Source organism: Aplysia californica, unplaced genomic scaffold, assembly GCF_000002075.1.
Source record: "Aplysia californica isolate F4 #8 unplaced genomic scaffold, AplCal3.0 scaffold00001, whole genome shotgun sequence".
NCBI lineage: Eukaryota > Metazoa > Mollusca > Gastropoda > Aplysiida > Aplysiidae > Aplysia > Aplysia californica.
In genome coordinates, this window is record NW_004797271.1 from 3847948 (window position 1) to 3862566 (window position 14619).

A 14619-nucleotide genomic window follows, 5' to 3' on the forward strand; every position below is an offset into this window, starting at 1 on the left:
GGGAGAAGAAAAAAGAAAAAGAAAATGTATTGGTTGACGTTCGGGACCGCAACAGCTTAACTAACTTAAATTTGGCTTTTAATTTTGTTACCGTGGCAGTCAGTATAACAGACTCTTTGGTATAACTTACATTTTATAAACCTGAATCTGCCCAAAAAAGGGGTCAATTTGACTCCTTGAGTTTGTTATTTGAAATACGATTTAAAAGTTTATTTATAGGGCATCTATAAAGATAAATTTCGATTTCTACTACTAGATCTACATCAAAGACAGTCTTTGACTACTATGGCATGTGACCAAAGATCGTGTAGTAAACAATCTTTGATGTGACTACATGATGTGTGTACAGTGTATAGTAGACCCAGTCTTGGGTAGGCCTATTTTAGCGGTTGAGTTATGTTGCTCTCGGGGTGGACAGACTGGCAATTCAAGACCCAAAATATAATTGATTTTTGATTTTATCAAGTTTTGTTTGTTTGTTCATTTTTGTTCGTAAGTGATTGCACACAAAAGAAATAAATGACTATTTGATAACAATTATTTAAAATTTAAAAACCAACCCAGTATTTTATAGACCACATGACACTGACGTCATGGTCAGCTGATGTCAACAATCAACACCGAAGCGGAGGCAAAGACACGACCAAGGTGCCCTAGTTCTAATTATAGAAAGAGAAACTAGACTGAAAACAAACAGACGCTCATAGTCATAGTGGACGCTCGTGAGTTTATTTTTTTCTGGAAGTTCATTATTTGTAAGTAAGGATATCATTTGAGAACTGCAGCTATAAGATCTAGATCTTCATAGAGACGAAACGATGTTGACATAAGGTTTGCGTTACGCGTGAACTGATTTTTTTCCCACTTTCTTCTCCTCGGGCGGGGACCAGCAGTAAGCTGAGTCTCCTGCACCTGTAATCTGTAGTGTCTAGATCTGGTGATTGTCTGTATTTTATATAGATATATATCTAGATCTAGAATCTATGTGCTTCGTAAGTTACTCATTCTGGTGAACCCTGGAATCTAGATTCTCTATGACAAAAGAATTTTCCTCTGTCCTGGTTTCCTTTCCAGCTCCAAGTCCAAGTCCAATGCCAATAGGATATATATAGATATAGGTCTAGGTGCTGTGCATCTGGCAAGCATCATTTCCCCCCTTCTCTATCCTGAAGCCGAGTCAATGATTTGACAACACAACCACACACATACTCACACATATTCGGCAGTCACCTTTTGTCTGTGTCAGAAGCAGTCGACCTATCAGGTGCGCGCAGTTTCCAGAAACACCGGCTTGTTGGCTTGTTTCAGCAGAGAAGCTTCATCTACATTCTGGTCGCTCGTCCACATTCTGATCGCTCGCATGCGGCAGTGTCATGCTTTGATTTTATCCCAGCAGTGAGATTACCCCTTATCCTTCTTTAACACCAGTAAACATGAACTGTTAGTCTTTTTTACAAAAAATTAACTTTATATCAAAATAATTTAAAACTATCGGAAAGAGTGCAAGCAGCTGCTGCAGCGTCCAGACTCTTTTTCCCTGCTTTCACAAAATTTGCTAGACTTTCACTCACCATCCTTCTTACTTCCGTGCCTTCTGAGCGTGGTTTTTCAGCTTAGAATCGTGTTCATACAGCACTCTGCAGTTCACTGACCACAAAGGCTGTTAACAACAAACCGATCATTTGGCATGAAAGCAAGCATCATGAGCCATTTTCATTTGATGAAAAGGAAGTGGTTATCCAGGAGGCTTGTGAGATTTTCAAAGAGCAAAAAAAGTCGAAAGTCTGGAAAGATTGAAATTAATGTGAACCCTGGGGTGGCTCTGAAGAATAATGAATCAGCTTGTTTTCTTTGTGCATTACAGTTGGAACTGACCCCTTTTGGTTTGCCAATTTTATTTTATTTTTGATGGCCCAACAGCCACCTCCTCCCCCCCTCCACCCCCTTCCAAGTGGACACAATTCTAATTCTAGTCAATATTACTCATTTATTTCTTGTTCTTACAATGAAACTTAACTGTTAATTAAAAATCGTCAGCATGCAATCATAGTCATGGTCACTCTGTGTGTGAATGTGCATGTGAGTTAAATGTATGTATGCAGAAATTATTTCTATAAAATTAGGAGACTTTTGAGGATTAGTTTGTTAGACATGAACATAAAAAACCAACAACCCATTGAGTAAAACAAGGATTTAAATACTCCTTGAAAATAGAAGACCGAAGAGTGAAGGAACTTCTTAATTTGGCCTGAAAAAGGGAGCCCTGACCAAAAACAAACAGCAATTATTCTCATTTATATTTATTCAGTTGAGTACCTTTAATAACAGCAACAGAGACTACAGTCCTACAGTCATGTATGGTAATGGTTATAAGCTAAAATTTTGCACGAGACACACCTTACATCTTGGGGCTTTCGTGCTCCAGTGATGGTGATTGCCTATATCATTCAACAAGTACCAGGTTCGAAATCTGACAGCGACAAAACATTTTATTTTCTGAAATTTTCTACTTTCACCTCCTTTCCTGTTCTCTAGTTATGTACTTTCTCCTGCTTTCATCTCCTCTTTCTGCCCCCCACTCTTTCTACTGCTACTATTATTGCTTTCTTTCAGACACACCCCTGATCTTAGGGCGGGTAAGATCAAACACCAGGCCTTCTTGGATAAGGGAGAAAAAAATCTCGGAGGTCCTGTGTGCAAGTTGCTCACATTAAAGATCCGCTGGCGGTTCTTAAATTGATAGGGAGCTTCGGCCACCACTCCTGCAAAATTGACAATTAATTCAGGACTGCCAAAACTGAAAATACTCATCATAGCAACATGTAGAGTAATCTCTGAAATCAAAGTGTGGCTGCCTGACCTGAAGGTAAGGGGCTCGAGAAAGTGAGAAAAGCAGTCACATACACGTAAAAATCATTTGCACTGCAGGTTGAAGAACCAGTAGCAGACTACCCTGAAATCTAGCAGAGAAGAAAAAAAAATGTGAGGCATTGTGGTGAAATCGGGCGCTGTTCAAAATAATGGAAGAAACAGGCATTTTTCCGCCAGTTTTTTCTCAGATTTTTGTTTTTTCGCTCAGCACCTTTTATGCACATATATAATAACATATTTCCATGTGGATTTTACTGAAAAGCGTTGATTTAAGGGGCAAAATCAGGGATTTTTCCGTTTTCAAGGACTCTCAAGCTATTGAAATTACCAAACTTTGATGGCCATTTTCTCACTAATTTTAACAATGAAACCAGGCGAATCTATCTCCTTCAATCGCTGATATCTTGACTTCTTATCTATTTAAGATAGATGAGTAGGCTATCAAGCAAGGCAAATAAATAAAAGCTATCAACTGATACCAGAAAGTCCACATGCCCAAAAATTGACGAGCGCCTGATTTCATCATGTCATGACAAATAGTAATAGTAAGACAAACTCTTGTAATTACACCTTCTTTGAATCCAAACATACTGACGATGTTTCTCCTGTGGAGCATGCATTATATTTTAAAAATCAACATCAGAAGGGAAGGACATAGTACTTGGACATTCTTTTTCCTCGACTGCCAAGGCAAAGTTGTATCATGCATACTGCTTTAACTCTATCCGTACACCCTGGTGTCATTTTGTACCCCCGGGGTCGTATTCTTCTCATTTTAGAATACTTCTAGTAGAAGATGTCTTCGATACTTTCAGTATTTCTCAAAAATCATTTTGACAGACTGCTATGCAAAGCTTACTGATCGGATTAACAGGTAAATTTCCTCTTTGAAAGTGGTGGCACAGAGTTCCCCACGTTCGTATGGATAAGACAGTAAAACACGACGTACCGATAGGGTTAAGATTGTCTGTCAAGATGTAAAAAAAGCCCATCAAACAAAAATTTTGCAATGGACACAAAAAGTGTTAGCTCAACCTACATTGATACTTTTGTCCATGATATTAGTAAAATAGTGTGTTATAGTTAATTGGACTCTTTTACTTTTAGACATAATATATCATCCAGGAATGAAAACTGGATACTTCACAGGCATATGATATACCTCCAAACTTTTTCTTCAGAAAACTTTCATCATTTTTGAACAGCAAATCATATCATAGCTTCCACTGGTCTTATGTTTCATAGCCTAAATTATTATTTCCTTTTATTTTATAATTTGTTGGGAGGTCCTGTTCCTGCCTTATTTTTAAAATTAGCTTTATTAGTAAAATCTGAATTAAATACAGTGCAGTTTTGGTGATATTATTTTTTATTATGCTGTCATGAACAATCCTAGAAATGGGATTATATATTTGGGGCTGAGGAAAGTAAAAGAAAAGTGCTTGAATTGAATTTTATGGTACAAAGCATATATATATGCATTAGTTTGCCATTCTACATTCTCTTACTAGAGTTGAGATGTGGAAACTGATGAGTTTTATTCCTGTATGGAGAGAATTTCTGTTGAGTATGTTTGCATCTCCGTCTGTCTTTTTCTTGGGACATTGTATCCCTCCCAACCTAGGTTGGAAGTAGCCTGCATGCTCCTACAGTTATTTATATATATATGGAGTGCAGAGGGCAGTTGATTTTCTTGTATGTGGTGGTCAGGTTAGGGTTAAGAACTTGTTTCACACTAAATTTCAAATCATCACACATATATTACAAGTGATACAGAGAAAAGAAGAGAAATGAAAAGAATCAGAGATAAGTTCAGAAAGTATCTTTTAAAGAAATACAAAAAAACGAGGGTTTTTTTCATTTTTATGCTCCAATAAAGTAAAGTTAAGGAGTATATTTTTTATGGTGTATATTTTTGACAATGTACAATAAAAATTTAACACTGGCATCATTTTTTACCATCTACTTTACATTGTTTTTTTTTCCCTAGCTTGCTGATGCTGAAAGTGAATATTTATGGTGAAAGAAAAGTGATTTTATCCATGCTGAAATTCTGATACTATTTTCAGGTATGGTATGATGTTAGAAATGGTTTGTCGAAAAGTTGAGTTTAACTGTTGTATTATTAAATGAGATAATTATTGTTAGGTGAAATAAAACCTGTCTTTATCAAATTTTGTGTAATGAAATATTTCAGTTCTCATTTACTCATTCTTCTTTTCTTTTTTTGTTTGTTTTTTATTCAAAATTTGAAAAGTGACTTACTATACAATGTTAAAATTCCGAGTTTGCTCTCTGCAACATGTCATTTTCCTATTATGCCCACCCATCTATACGCATTCACTTATGGTGCATTTTTTGTTTTTATTGGGACTCGGATTCAAGGAAGTCGTCGGGCCCGACTTTCAATTTCGTTAAATCCAAATGTTCATTATATAGCAAATTAGGTTTTTGTTCAGATAATTGCAGGCACAGAGCAAGTAATGTATAATGTATTTGACTTTCTCAATCAAAAGTAGTTTGGTTTCAAATGAGAGGCATTTTCGTCTCTTTGATGCCATACCGAAGAAATGATGGACCATTCCAGGAAAACACTGTGAACTCTATCAAGCACACACTGTGGGAAAGGGCAGATTCATTCCATTCAAATGCACGCCTATGTCATCTATCTATCATCTAAATGTTATAATGTACTGTTTGCCGATCAAATGATGTTGCTGTGTTTTGCCTAGCATGTGGCAACATTTGATTCCACTGCTCAGCATGCAATTCATTACGTAGATTTATGTCAAGACTAGCTTGTCATTGTAACGTTGGTCAGTAGCGGAGGGGGAAAAAAACTGATGCGCTTGTAATTTTACTGACGCTCCAAGCCCGGACCGCTTGTGCCCCATCCCCCCCCCCCCCCCAGACACAGGTACACAGTCACATTCACATGTGTGCTGGCTGCCGGGCCGACCCCGAGAAACTTTAAACATAATTCAAAACGGGGGAGGGGGGGGGGGAATTGAAGTAGAAAAAGATTCAAGTAACAAATGATTGGAACAAACACATTTTGAACAATTCTTCAGCCTGCAACTTGATGGCTGGAGCGAAATGGTGCGCAAAATAGGAAAAAGGACACGTCACAGAGAACAACCCGGAAATGGACACGCTACTGAGGACAAACATGCTACGAAGTCATATATATTATATATATTGTATAAAGAGATAAATGAAAGATTTACATTGAAGAAAATTTGAGCATTTTCATTTTATATAATGATTTGGCTTTTTTATTGTGCTAGTTTCACCCTTTTTTATATGAAAATAAGGAATGCTGTATGGGCTATATTTAATGTTCTTTGAAGTTGCCCATCATCCATGTGTTGTCAGAGTATTTACCTCATTTACTTTTCATTTCAGTATGCAGGCGTCAAAGATCTTGAATTTGTTGCTGAATGTATCTTCAAAGGCCTCTAAGATTGCTTCCATCATCCGCAGTGAAAAACCTTTGGTTGAACTTTTGGTTGAAGAAAAACAAGGAATTGAAAAGAATGACAGATTTGTCCAAGACTTTAAAACCCTTGCTGATGTTTTAATTCAAGAGACTGTTCGACACTATGTCTCTGTAGAGGTACTTTCCAATCATTCTTATTTATTTTAGTTTTCTTTATTATCAGATAGAATAAGAAACAATGCTGCCCATTACTTTATATTGCTTATTTGTTGTTACCATTTTTTTAAACTCTAATTTTTCTTTTTGTTACAATGATAATTTAAAAAACTACAACTGTAATTGTAGGAAAATGATTGCAACAGAGGATACAGTACTTTAACTGAAGTTAGTGTTTGATGTTTTCTGTTTAGTTAGGTCTAAGTAGAACTGTTTCTTCTATTATATACGTGTTCTAAAAGTATCATGAAATACTGAAAGGATGTTACCAAGACAAGAGCAAATCATTAGTGGATATCTCCTACTTGTTTTCTATTACCCATTTATAGTCTTTCTTAATGATAAGATTGAGCCGTTCTCAACAACCTACATTTTCAAGCAGTGTACACTTGTTCTTTTCTTATTTAAATGCTATCTATACTAATAAGTGGTTTAAAAAACCCAACTAATGTTCATTTTGAGAAGAGAATCAGGTAGAACATATTGTATAGGGGAGTTGATCATAAATTAAACTCCTCTTACATTCTTCTGGGAGTTCCACGCTTGTCACAAATGGCATACTTGTTACTTTTTTCGATGAAAGAAAACATGTTATTTTGAAACACAGCAGAGTATTGGATCTTGTGATCAACATTTAAAAAATTCTAAATGTTAGCTTTAAAAAAGCTGTGGGAATTGACATACCTAATGACTGGAGTAGAATATTCATTTGAACCACTTCTACTTAATGGAAGTATATTAAAGTAAGGACAGGAATGTTTTCCTTTTGGTACGGACATTTTTCTTCTTTTGAGCAAATTGGGAATATCTAAAAGGTTTTTGTATTTTTATAACTGAGCTTTGATGAAGACACCCACTTTGCTATGATGCGAAAATAAATGTAATAAGCACTACACTTTCCTTCCAAATTTATTTTGCAATAAATTGTGCATACTTTATATTTTCCTTGTTTGAAAAGTCTGATTTCAAACAAATTTTTAATTTGTGTTTTTACCACAAATGGGGGAAAAGATGTAGTCCAGCTGTGCTCACCTTTAGAAAAAATGGCTGATATACAAATTTTATTGCAGTGATGTTTTCTTTTTCGTTAACGTTTTTTCTTTTTCTGTTCAGTGTTATGCCATAGTTCTGAGAATACTTTTCTACATACTTTCTTGAGTCAACAGGTCTCCTACTTTTTCTATCTGTTGGACAGACAAAATTTCCCTGAATTTGATTCATAGTTAGACAGTTTTTTTCTTAGCATCATTTTTTTGTCTTGAATAATAAAAGATTTGAGGCGATTGACTGATAGCTTCAGGGTAAGTTAAGATCTGAGTATGTTTTGTCCATTTTTTTTTGTGGTACACATTTTATCAAATGCTTTTTTAGTTTATTTTTACTACACTATTTATTTATTTTTTTCAGATTCCTGATATTGGAGCCAGCATTTATGGAGAAGAGAGCAATAAATTCACGAATGTGCAAGGAGAGACGATCACCGTTAAAATTTGCAGCTCTTGTGATGAAACAGAAAAGCTACTTGGTAAAAAAAAAAAGACTGCGTAATTTTTAGCTGTATGGCTATCAAATTGTATTTGAAGAAGGCTGGCAGCTTTATGGCCTGATTGCACTTTCCAAGACTGATCTTGTTTTTTGTTTGTTTTTCTTTCCTGTTTAGTGGAATAAAGCTAACGTCTTTTCAGCAATGTCTTCCCACACTATGTCCTCTTGTAGTGAAAGCTTTGCATAGACTACTTTGTTTAAGTCAAATACTCAGTTCTGGAGATCTTTTGCTTAACAAAAATGGTCTCATGTGTTATTATTATTTTTACTCAAGCTATCCTATACTTGACAATCCTTGAGGTCTTATAGTGATGTGGAGAAGAAAAAAAAAAAGAATATTCAAACAAATAATAGTATCAACAAGTTTCAGAAACGTTTACGCCCGTACATGATTATGTCGTCACTAGCTAAATTTGTTATGTTATAAAACAAATCAAGCTTCGTCAAAATGATGACATCGAAGAAACCAACATTTTTTCCGCCCATTGGGCAATTTTATTGATTTTGTTTTGTTTGGTGCTCGACACCTTTTTATGTCCATTTAAATACATATTCCTGCGGGGATTGAACTGAAAAACTTTGATAAAAGGTGCTAAAAGTATAAATTTGCTGTTTTCAAGAATACTTCAGCTTTGGTACACAGTAAAATTTGGTGGCCATTTTCTCGTATATATTTCCTCTGACACCAGGATTTCCCCCCCCCCCTCCCCCAGCTCCTTCACTTGCATATATCATCTTGACTTGTTTTAAAAAGAAGGGCAAATGATCAATCATTATATCAATATCTCAATACACTCAAAAATTGATGTACACCATGGTCCCCCATGTCATGACACATACTTTTTCTTCTCTGGTTTGTGTTTATAAGTATTGAAAAAATAAGTCATTTAAAAGTCTCTTTTTTTCAGTGACAGTCTTGAATGGAAATGCAGAAGCTGCAGCATTGTTGGCTACGGCAGTCCATAGTGAAGCCACAAGCCTTACTGTTCAAACAGAGGATGTACCTGTCATTATTCCCATTGAAGACTGTGGGATTTGGATAGATCCTATAGGTGAGCTTTTATAAAGCAATTCATCTTATGCATTACTAGCTGGGCCCCCTTTTGATGAAAGGAATGATCGGTGCCTTAAAATGAACTGAAAGTCATTGGCCTACTATATTTACACTCTACTGGAATGGATCAATAAATCTTGAGAGATGCAAAAAATTAGAAGGTCTAGATATATACTCCCAAAACAAAATGCGCCTCGCTAAATATTACTTCTGGCACTTCCGTTGTGTAGGACAGCTACGCAGATTCATTTCGTTTCTCAGTGGAATAATCACAACGGCCAAATAAGGACGGGAACTTTTTGTCAAATATATTTTTCTAAATTCAGGAAGTGAATAAATCCAAAATCGGTCTCTGTCATGGGGACCTATCTGTCTTTTTGCAGGTACTTGCCAACTTTTAACTCTGTAGCTGTCGTAGTTTCATGGGAAAAGTGATACATGTGTTTCCAAGTTGCCAAATATATATAATAGATGTATAGGTTGATTCTCTGTTCCGCTTTCGTGGTGGTACACTCAAGAAATTCAAAGGTGTGAAAACAGTACGCACGGCTAGTGAACGGAAACCTCAATTTTTACATGGCATCTTAGAACACGGACCTACTTTCCCTAGAATAGATTGAAACGAAACTAATGAAAAACTGAAAATTAAATTACTGTGACTTCAGTCTCCTCAATAAAACTGTGCACCCTTTAAATGATTTTGAACCACTACTATTTTTTTCAAATTCGAAATTTAAGTGGTTGGGAAGTTTTAGGCGGCCAAGTGAAGGACTTTCACAAATTTAATATGTATATATAGATAGAGATAGAGATAGCTGGGTTTCCAGTTTGATGAACGGACTCAAAAGAATCGATCGTCAAGTCATTGTGGGATCAGTACAGGCACTCTTTGTGAACGGAAGCCTCACTTGTTTACAATGTCATCTTAGAAGATGGGCTTTCCCTAGATTAGATCTAAACAAAACTAATGAAAAACTGAAAATTAAACTAGTGACTTCAGATTCCCCAGTAAAACTGCACCCTTCAAATGATTCTGAACCACCGTTAATTTTTTCAAGTTCGAAAGTTAAGTGGTTCCAAAGTTTTAGGCGGCCAAAGTGACGGACTTTCACAAATATAATATGTATAGATTATTTGATTTTATTTCTAGCCTATAAACAGTCTTAATTATTTGTTGCATATATATACTGAGGTGCAAAAAAACCGCGAATTTTTATTACAACACAATGATTGACAAAATGCAACACATAGGTTTTAAGTTATTTGTTGTGTTTATTAACAGAAACTTTGCACACTTCTTGAGTGACATAGCTGACATGAACTGAGGGTCCAACACATTCATCTGAGCTCATGTTGACCTTGACCTTGTTGAGCAAACTTAGTAACGCGTATGACCTCCTTGTGCAGCGATTACAGCAAGGCATCTTCTGTTCATAGAGTTAATCAAACGGTTGATCTGGCCATTTTGGATGCCACCGAAGATCTGGATGCTGGCTGCAGTCAACTGGGCTGCTGTTCGAGGCCGTGGCTGCATCTGGTTAAGCAGTCTTTGAATCACGTCCCACAAATGTTCAATAGAGGTCAAGTCAGGTGAGCGAGGTGAATGTGCCAATAAACTGACATTGTTCTGCATCAAGAAGTTCTAGGTAGCATGTGTGATATGTGGTCATGCGTTGTGTTGTTGGTACAGGAAGTTATGATGCCTCTGTAGAAAGGGCACCACATGAGGTGCCAAGATTTGTGCAATGTAGCGCTGAGCCGTGACACCGTTTCCACATCCTGGACCAATGTTCTGGAAGATGACAGGTCCCACTCTATGATTCAACGCCATGGCTCCGCATATCTTCACGCTCTCACCCCCCCAGGGGTCACGCTCCAGAATGTTGTTGTCGTCGTAGCGAGCCATGTCTCTACGCCACACACGGACATGGCCGTTCGCTGGATCAACACAGAACCTGCTTTCATCACCGAAGAGGACTCTCCTCCACTGTACGTTCCGCCAGTTGACATGTGCCCGCGCCCACTGTAGCCGTTGCTGTGGATGCCTTGGTGTTAGGACAGCTCCCTGGTAAGGACGCCTGCAGTGAAGACCAGCAGTCACTAACCTCAGTGACACAGTCCAGAGGCTAAGTTGGCGTCCAGTCATTCCCATGGTGGTTCTGGCAGTCTCTGCAGCCGGCAGAAACGGACCCCGGCGGGGCCGATGAACGATGACACGATCATGGGCTGGAGTTGTCACCCTTGGTCTTCCGCTTCTTGGTCGATCTGCTGTAGTCGCTGTCGCTTGTTATCGGTTCCGAGGGTGATAAATGGTGCTTGATAGGACACTCAAAACCTGGGACACCTGTTCCACCAACTAATGGGCTGCCAGTCGTCCGACAGCTCTTTCTCTGTTTTCCCTTGATAACCTTGGCATGTCTGTAGCTCGTCTGTTTCAATATGAATGCAACATTTCGAGGCGTGGATTTTATAGGCATACGCCCAGGACTGAGTGAGCATAAACTCACCCCTCACAAAAAGTTTCAAGTGTGTCCCAGTGGTGAGTGATGACTTGTGAGTTGTGTATTGCTTACGCAGCCAATGACATCTTTTTGCAACGCTCAGAAATGCCCAATCAAGACGCTTGAGGCAAGTGTTGAGTGATATGAGTTCATATCACACAACTATGAACTCAGCATTGGGCGATTACAACAACATTAAAAAATTGTTGGTTTTTTTGCACCTCGCTATATATTATGTAGACTATTACCAATGTCGTGAAAAGTGTTTGTAAAATTTATCTTGTCCAAGAAACTGAGAAAGCTATTTGTACAGTACCTTTACTATCCTTTTCACACACTGTAATTACATCAATGTTTTAATTCTGACAATCTGGATTTTCAAAGGTGATATAGGTAAATTATCGACTAGATAGAAGAATTATGACGGAATTTTTAAAGTTTTATTGAAAAGTTGGTCTCCGAGGCGGCCATGTTGGATTTTTTGCCATATTTGCGTGGACAAACGTTTTCCACAGAAATCACTTGAATTTAAGCCTCCAACTTGACACACAAATACACAAACCTATCTGTGATCCGATGTTAAGATTTTTTTCTATCTAGAAAAACAACAAAAATATTCATATATCACCGGACGGCTTCTGAAAAAAAGGAAAAAGTGACGCAAAATCTGGAATATTTTAAAAAGTAATCCATATTTCGCAAAATATTCACATCAGATAACAAAACAGACTACACAACACGTTTGTGCTAAATTTCAAGTTTGTAGCTCAGATAGGATTAAAACAACATCTGTCTCCGCGTAGTCACTATAGTGGAAAAGTAGTTTTTGAGAAAAACGCAAAAGAAAAACCCCACCGATTTGACAACTTCAAAGTTGGAAAACCATAGTTTTTAAAACAATAAATTTGATATTTTTAGAACGTTGGCCCCTCTCTGATATCTTAAATGGAATTAATCAGGTTATATGTTCATTTCCTCCCGAAGTAAGCCTTCAATGACAGGTGAACATGACTACATTCAGTAATTTTTAGTTAAGTTACTACCCTTGACCAGTCATGTACAAATCAGAACAATTGTTCAGTAACACACTCTGAGAATACATCAACACACACACACATGTGTACACACACTCCAACAGACAATCAAACAAAAAAACAAACAAACACAAATACGCACATACTCACTCACACACTTATGTGTGTGAATGAGTGCGTGTGTGTTTGTCACGCATCCCAACTCGGACGAAATCCAAACAAGTGCTCACATTTTAAGATCCGTCAAGGGCACAGTAAAATGATTTAGGAAAATGAGAACCATACTTGTGAATTTAGTTTGACAAAGTTACAGGAGACTTCCGCTATTTCTTACACAAGTTCTGGGCCGTCAAAGAATACCTTCATGTGGCGACAGTCATGAGAGACTCACTCCCTTGCTTGGCTTTGAAACATGATTTAGTATCTTTTGGTGCTGCCCTCGAAGAATTTAAGTGCTCCCCGTTTTGCCTCAGTTCACAATGGTTGGGAAAAGTCTGGACATACATCTGCCCAATGGTTGGAAGTCCAACGCGTTCAGGCTGGGATTGTATGAAGCTCAGACACAAGGTACACCGCAACTTCTGTTGAAGTGATTCTGGTTCCACTTGATGACTAGAGCTTACAGTGTGCTTCTTCTTGCTTGAACCATGGTCGTTTCCGCTCCTGAGGTCCCAAATAATCTTCCCAATGATCTTCAACACCGATCAAGAATCTTCAGATATCGATCTACTACCACTGTTGCTATACTATAGTCTTCAACTCTCTCTCTCTCTCTGTCTCTCTGTCTCTCTCTGTCTCTCTCTCTTTCTCTCTCTCTCTCTCTCTCTCTCTCTCTCTCTCTCTCTCTCTCTCTCTCTCTCTCTCCCCCCCCCTCCCCCGTTTCTCCCTCACTCCTTATTAAATAATGACACGCATCATGATAATTGAAAGGACAAACACTGGAAATAAACGTGAAATGAAATAAGACTATGAGAGTAAAAATAACTTCTTAGATTGTACAATACATGAAAAAAAAAAGGGAAACTTAGCTTAGATTTACCTGCTCTGTAGTCTACCCAAAAAAAAGGGGGATCAGAAACAGGATTATGTGTTGTCAAATACAATAGTGAATTAGACGGTTTCATTAGTGGCAGTAATGCAAACGGCTTTCTAATCGCAAGAAGAAACAACGGTGATCATAAAGTACTGTTGGAGACCATATACCGTACAGCATTGTACGACTGAGTGTTGATGTCATATATTATTTTTAGCAAGGGGGTTTCGGGTTTCGTTTTGTTCAAGACAACCCAAAATTTTAAAAGGGGGAGCCCTGTATCATGCGTATATGTGCTCAACTGCCAGAAATACACAGATCTTGATCGTCTTGAAAGAAGAAAAGCTTGGGAGCACAACAATACTAAACATGTCAGGGTGACATGGAGACACATGGTTGTTGTCACGTTTCAAGTATGGGCTAATAAGTACAAAACACAGTGACTTTTGAGAAGGGAGCCCACTGGAAAACGACTCTAATGGTGAATTCTTGTCTTTTTAAAAATGAAACATCAAGCGGTATTGACTCATTAGACATTCAGGTACCGAAAAATGGACACAGTTAAATATCAAATTTTTTTATCCAAACATCGTGTTTTGCAAACCTGTGACATGCCTTAACAGAAGTGTAGCTAGGACGGCTGTGAACTTATCTGAGTCAGTATGTATCTCATCTTTTTCAGATTCAACAGGTCAGTACATCAAAGGAAAGCTTGGAGAGGAGAATGAATATGGCATGTTTGAAGATGGACTGCAGTGTGTTGCTATACTGATAGGACTCTTTGAGAAATCTACAGGAAAGCCCATTCTTGGAGTTGTTGTTCAGCCTTTTGCCAAGTTTATCTCAGAAACAGAAAGGTATGAACTTGATTTGTGTTTTTTTAATTTACTATGTTGTATTATCTCCTCCTCCCCACTCCCCCCCCC

The 14619-nt window shown here is 37.7% G+C and overlaps 1 protein-coding gene across 2 annotated transcripts in view; it reads left to right on the forward strand.

The window, feature by feature from the left end:
* The first annotated feature begins 270 nt into the window (after positions 1–270).
* LOC101848154 (inositol polyphosphate 1-phosphatase) overlaps positions 271–14619 on the forward strand; it is a 24015-nt gene continuing 9666 nt past the window's right edge. Inside the window, exons 1-6 of one of the 2 annotated variants that reach the window (XM_005088873.3) lie at positions 271–755; positions 4862–4940; positions 6277–6487; positions 7934–8051; positions 8980–9123; positions 14376–14550. In XM_005088873.3, the coding sequence (XP_005088930.1) occupies positions 6278–6487; positions 7934–8051; positions 8980–9123; positions 14376–14550 (647 nt within the window). In that variant the 5' untranslated portion in view covers positions 271–755; positions 4862–4940; position 6277. The remainder of the gene's footprint in view (positions 756–4861; positions 4941–6276; positions 6488–7933; positions 8052–8979; positions 9124–14375; positions 14551–14619) is intronic. The other variant, XM_005088874.3, reaches the window with a different exon arrangement.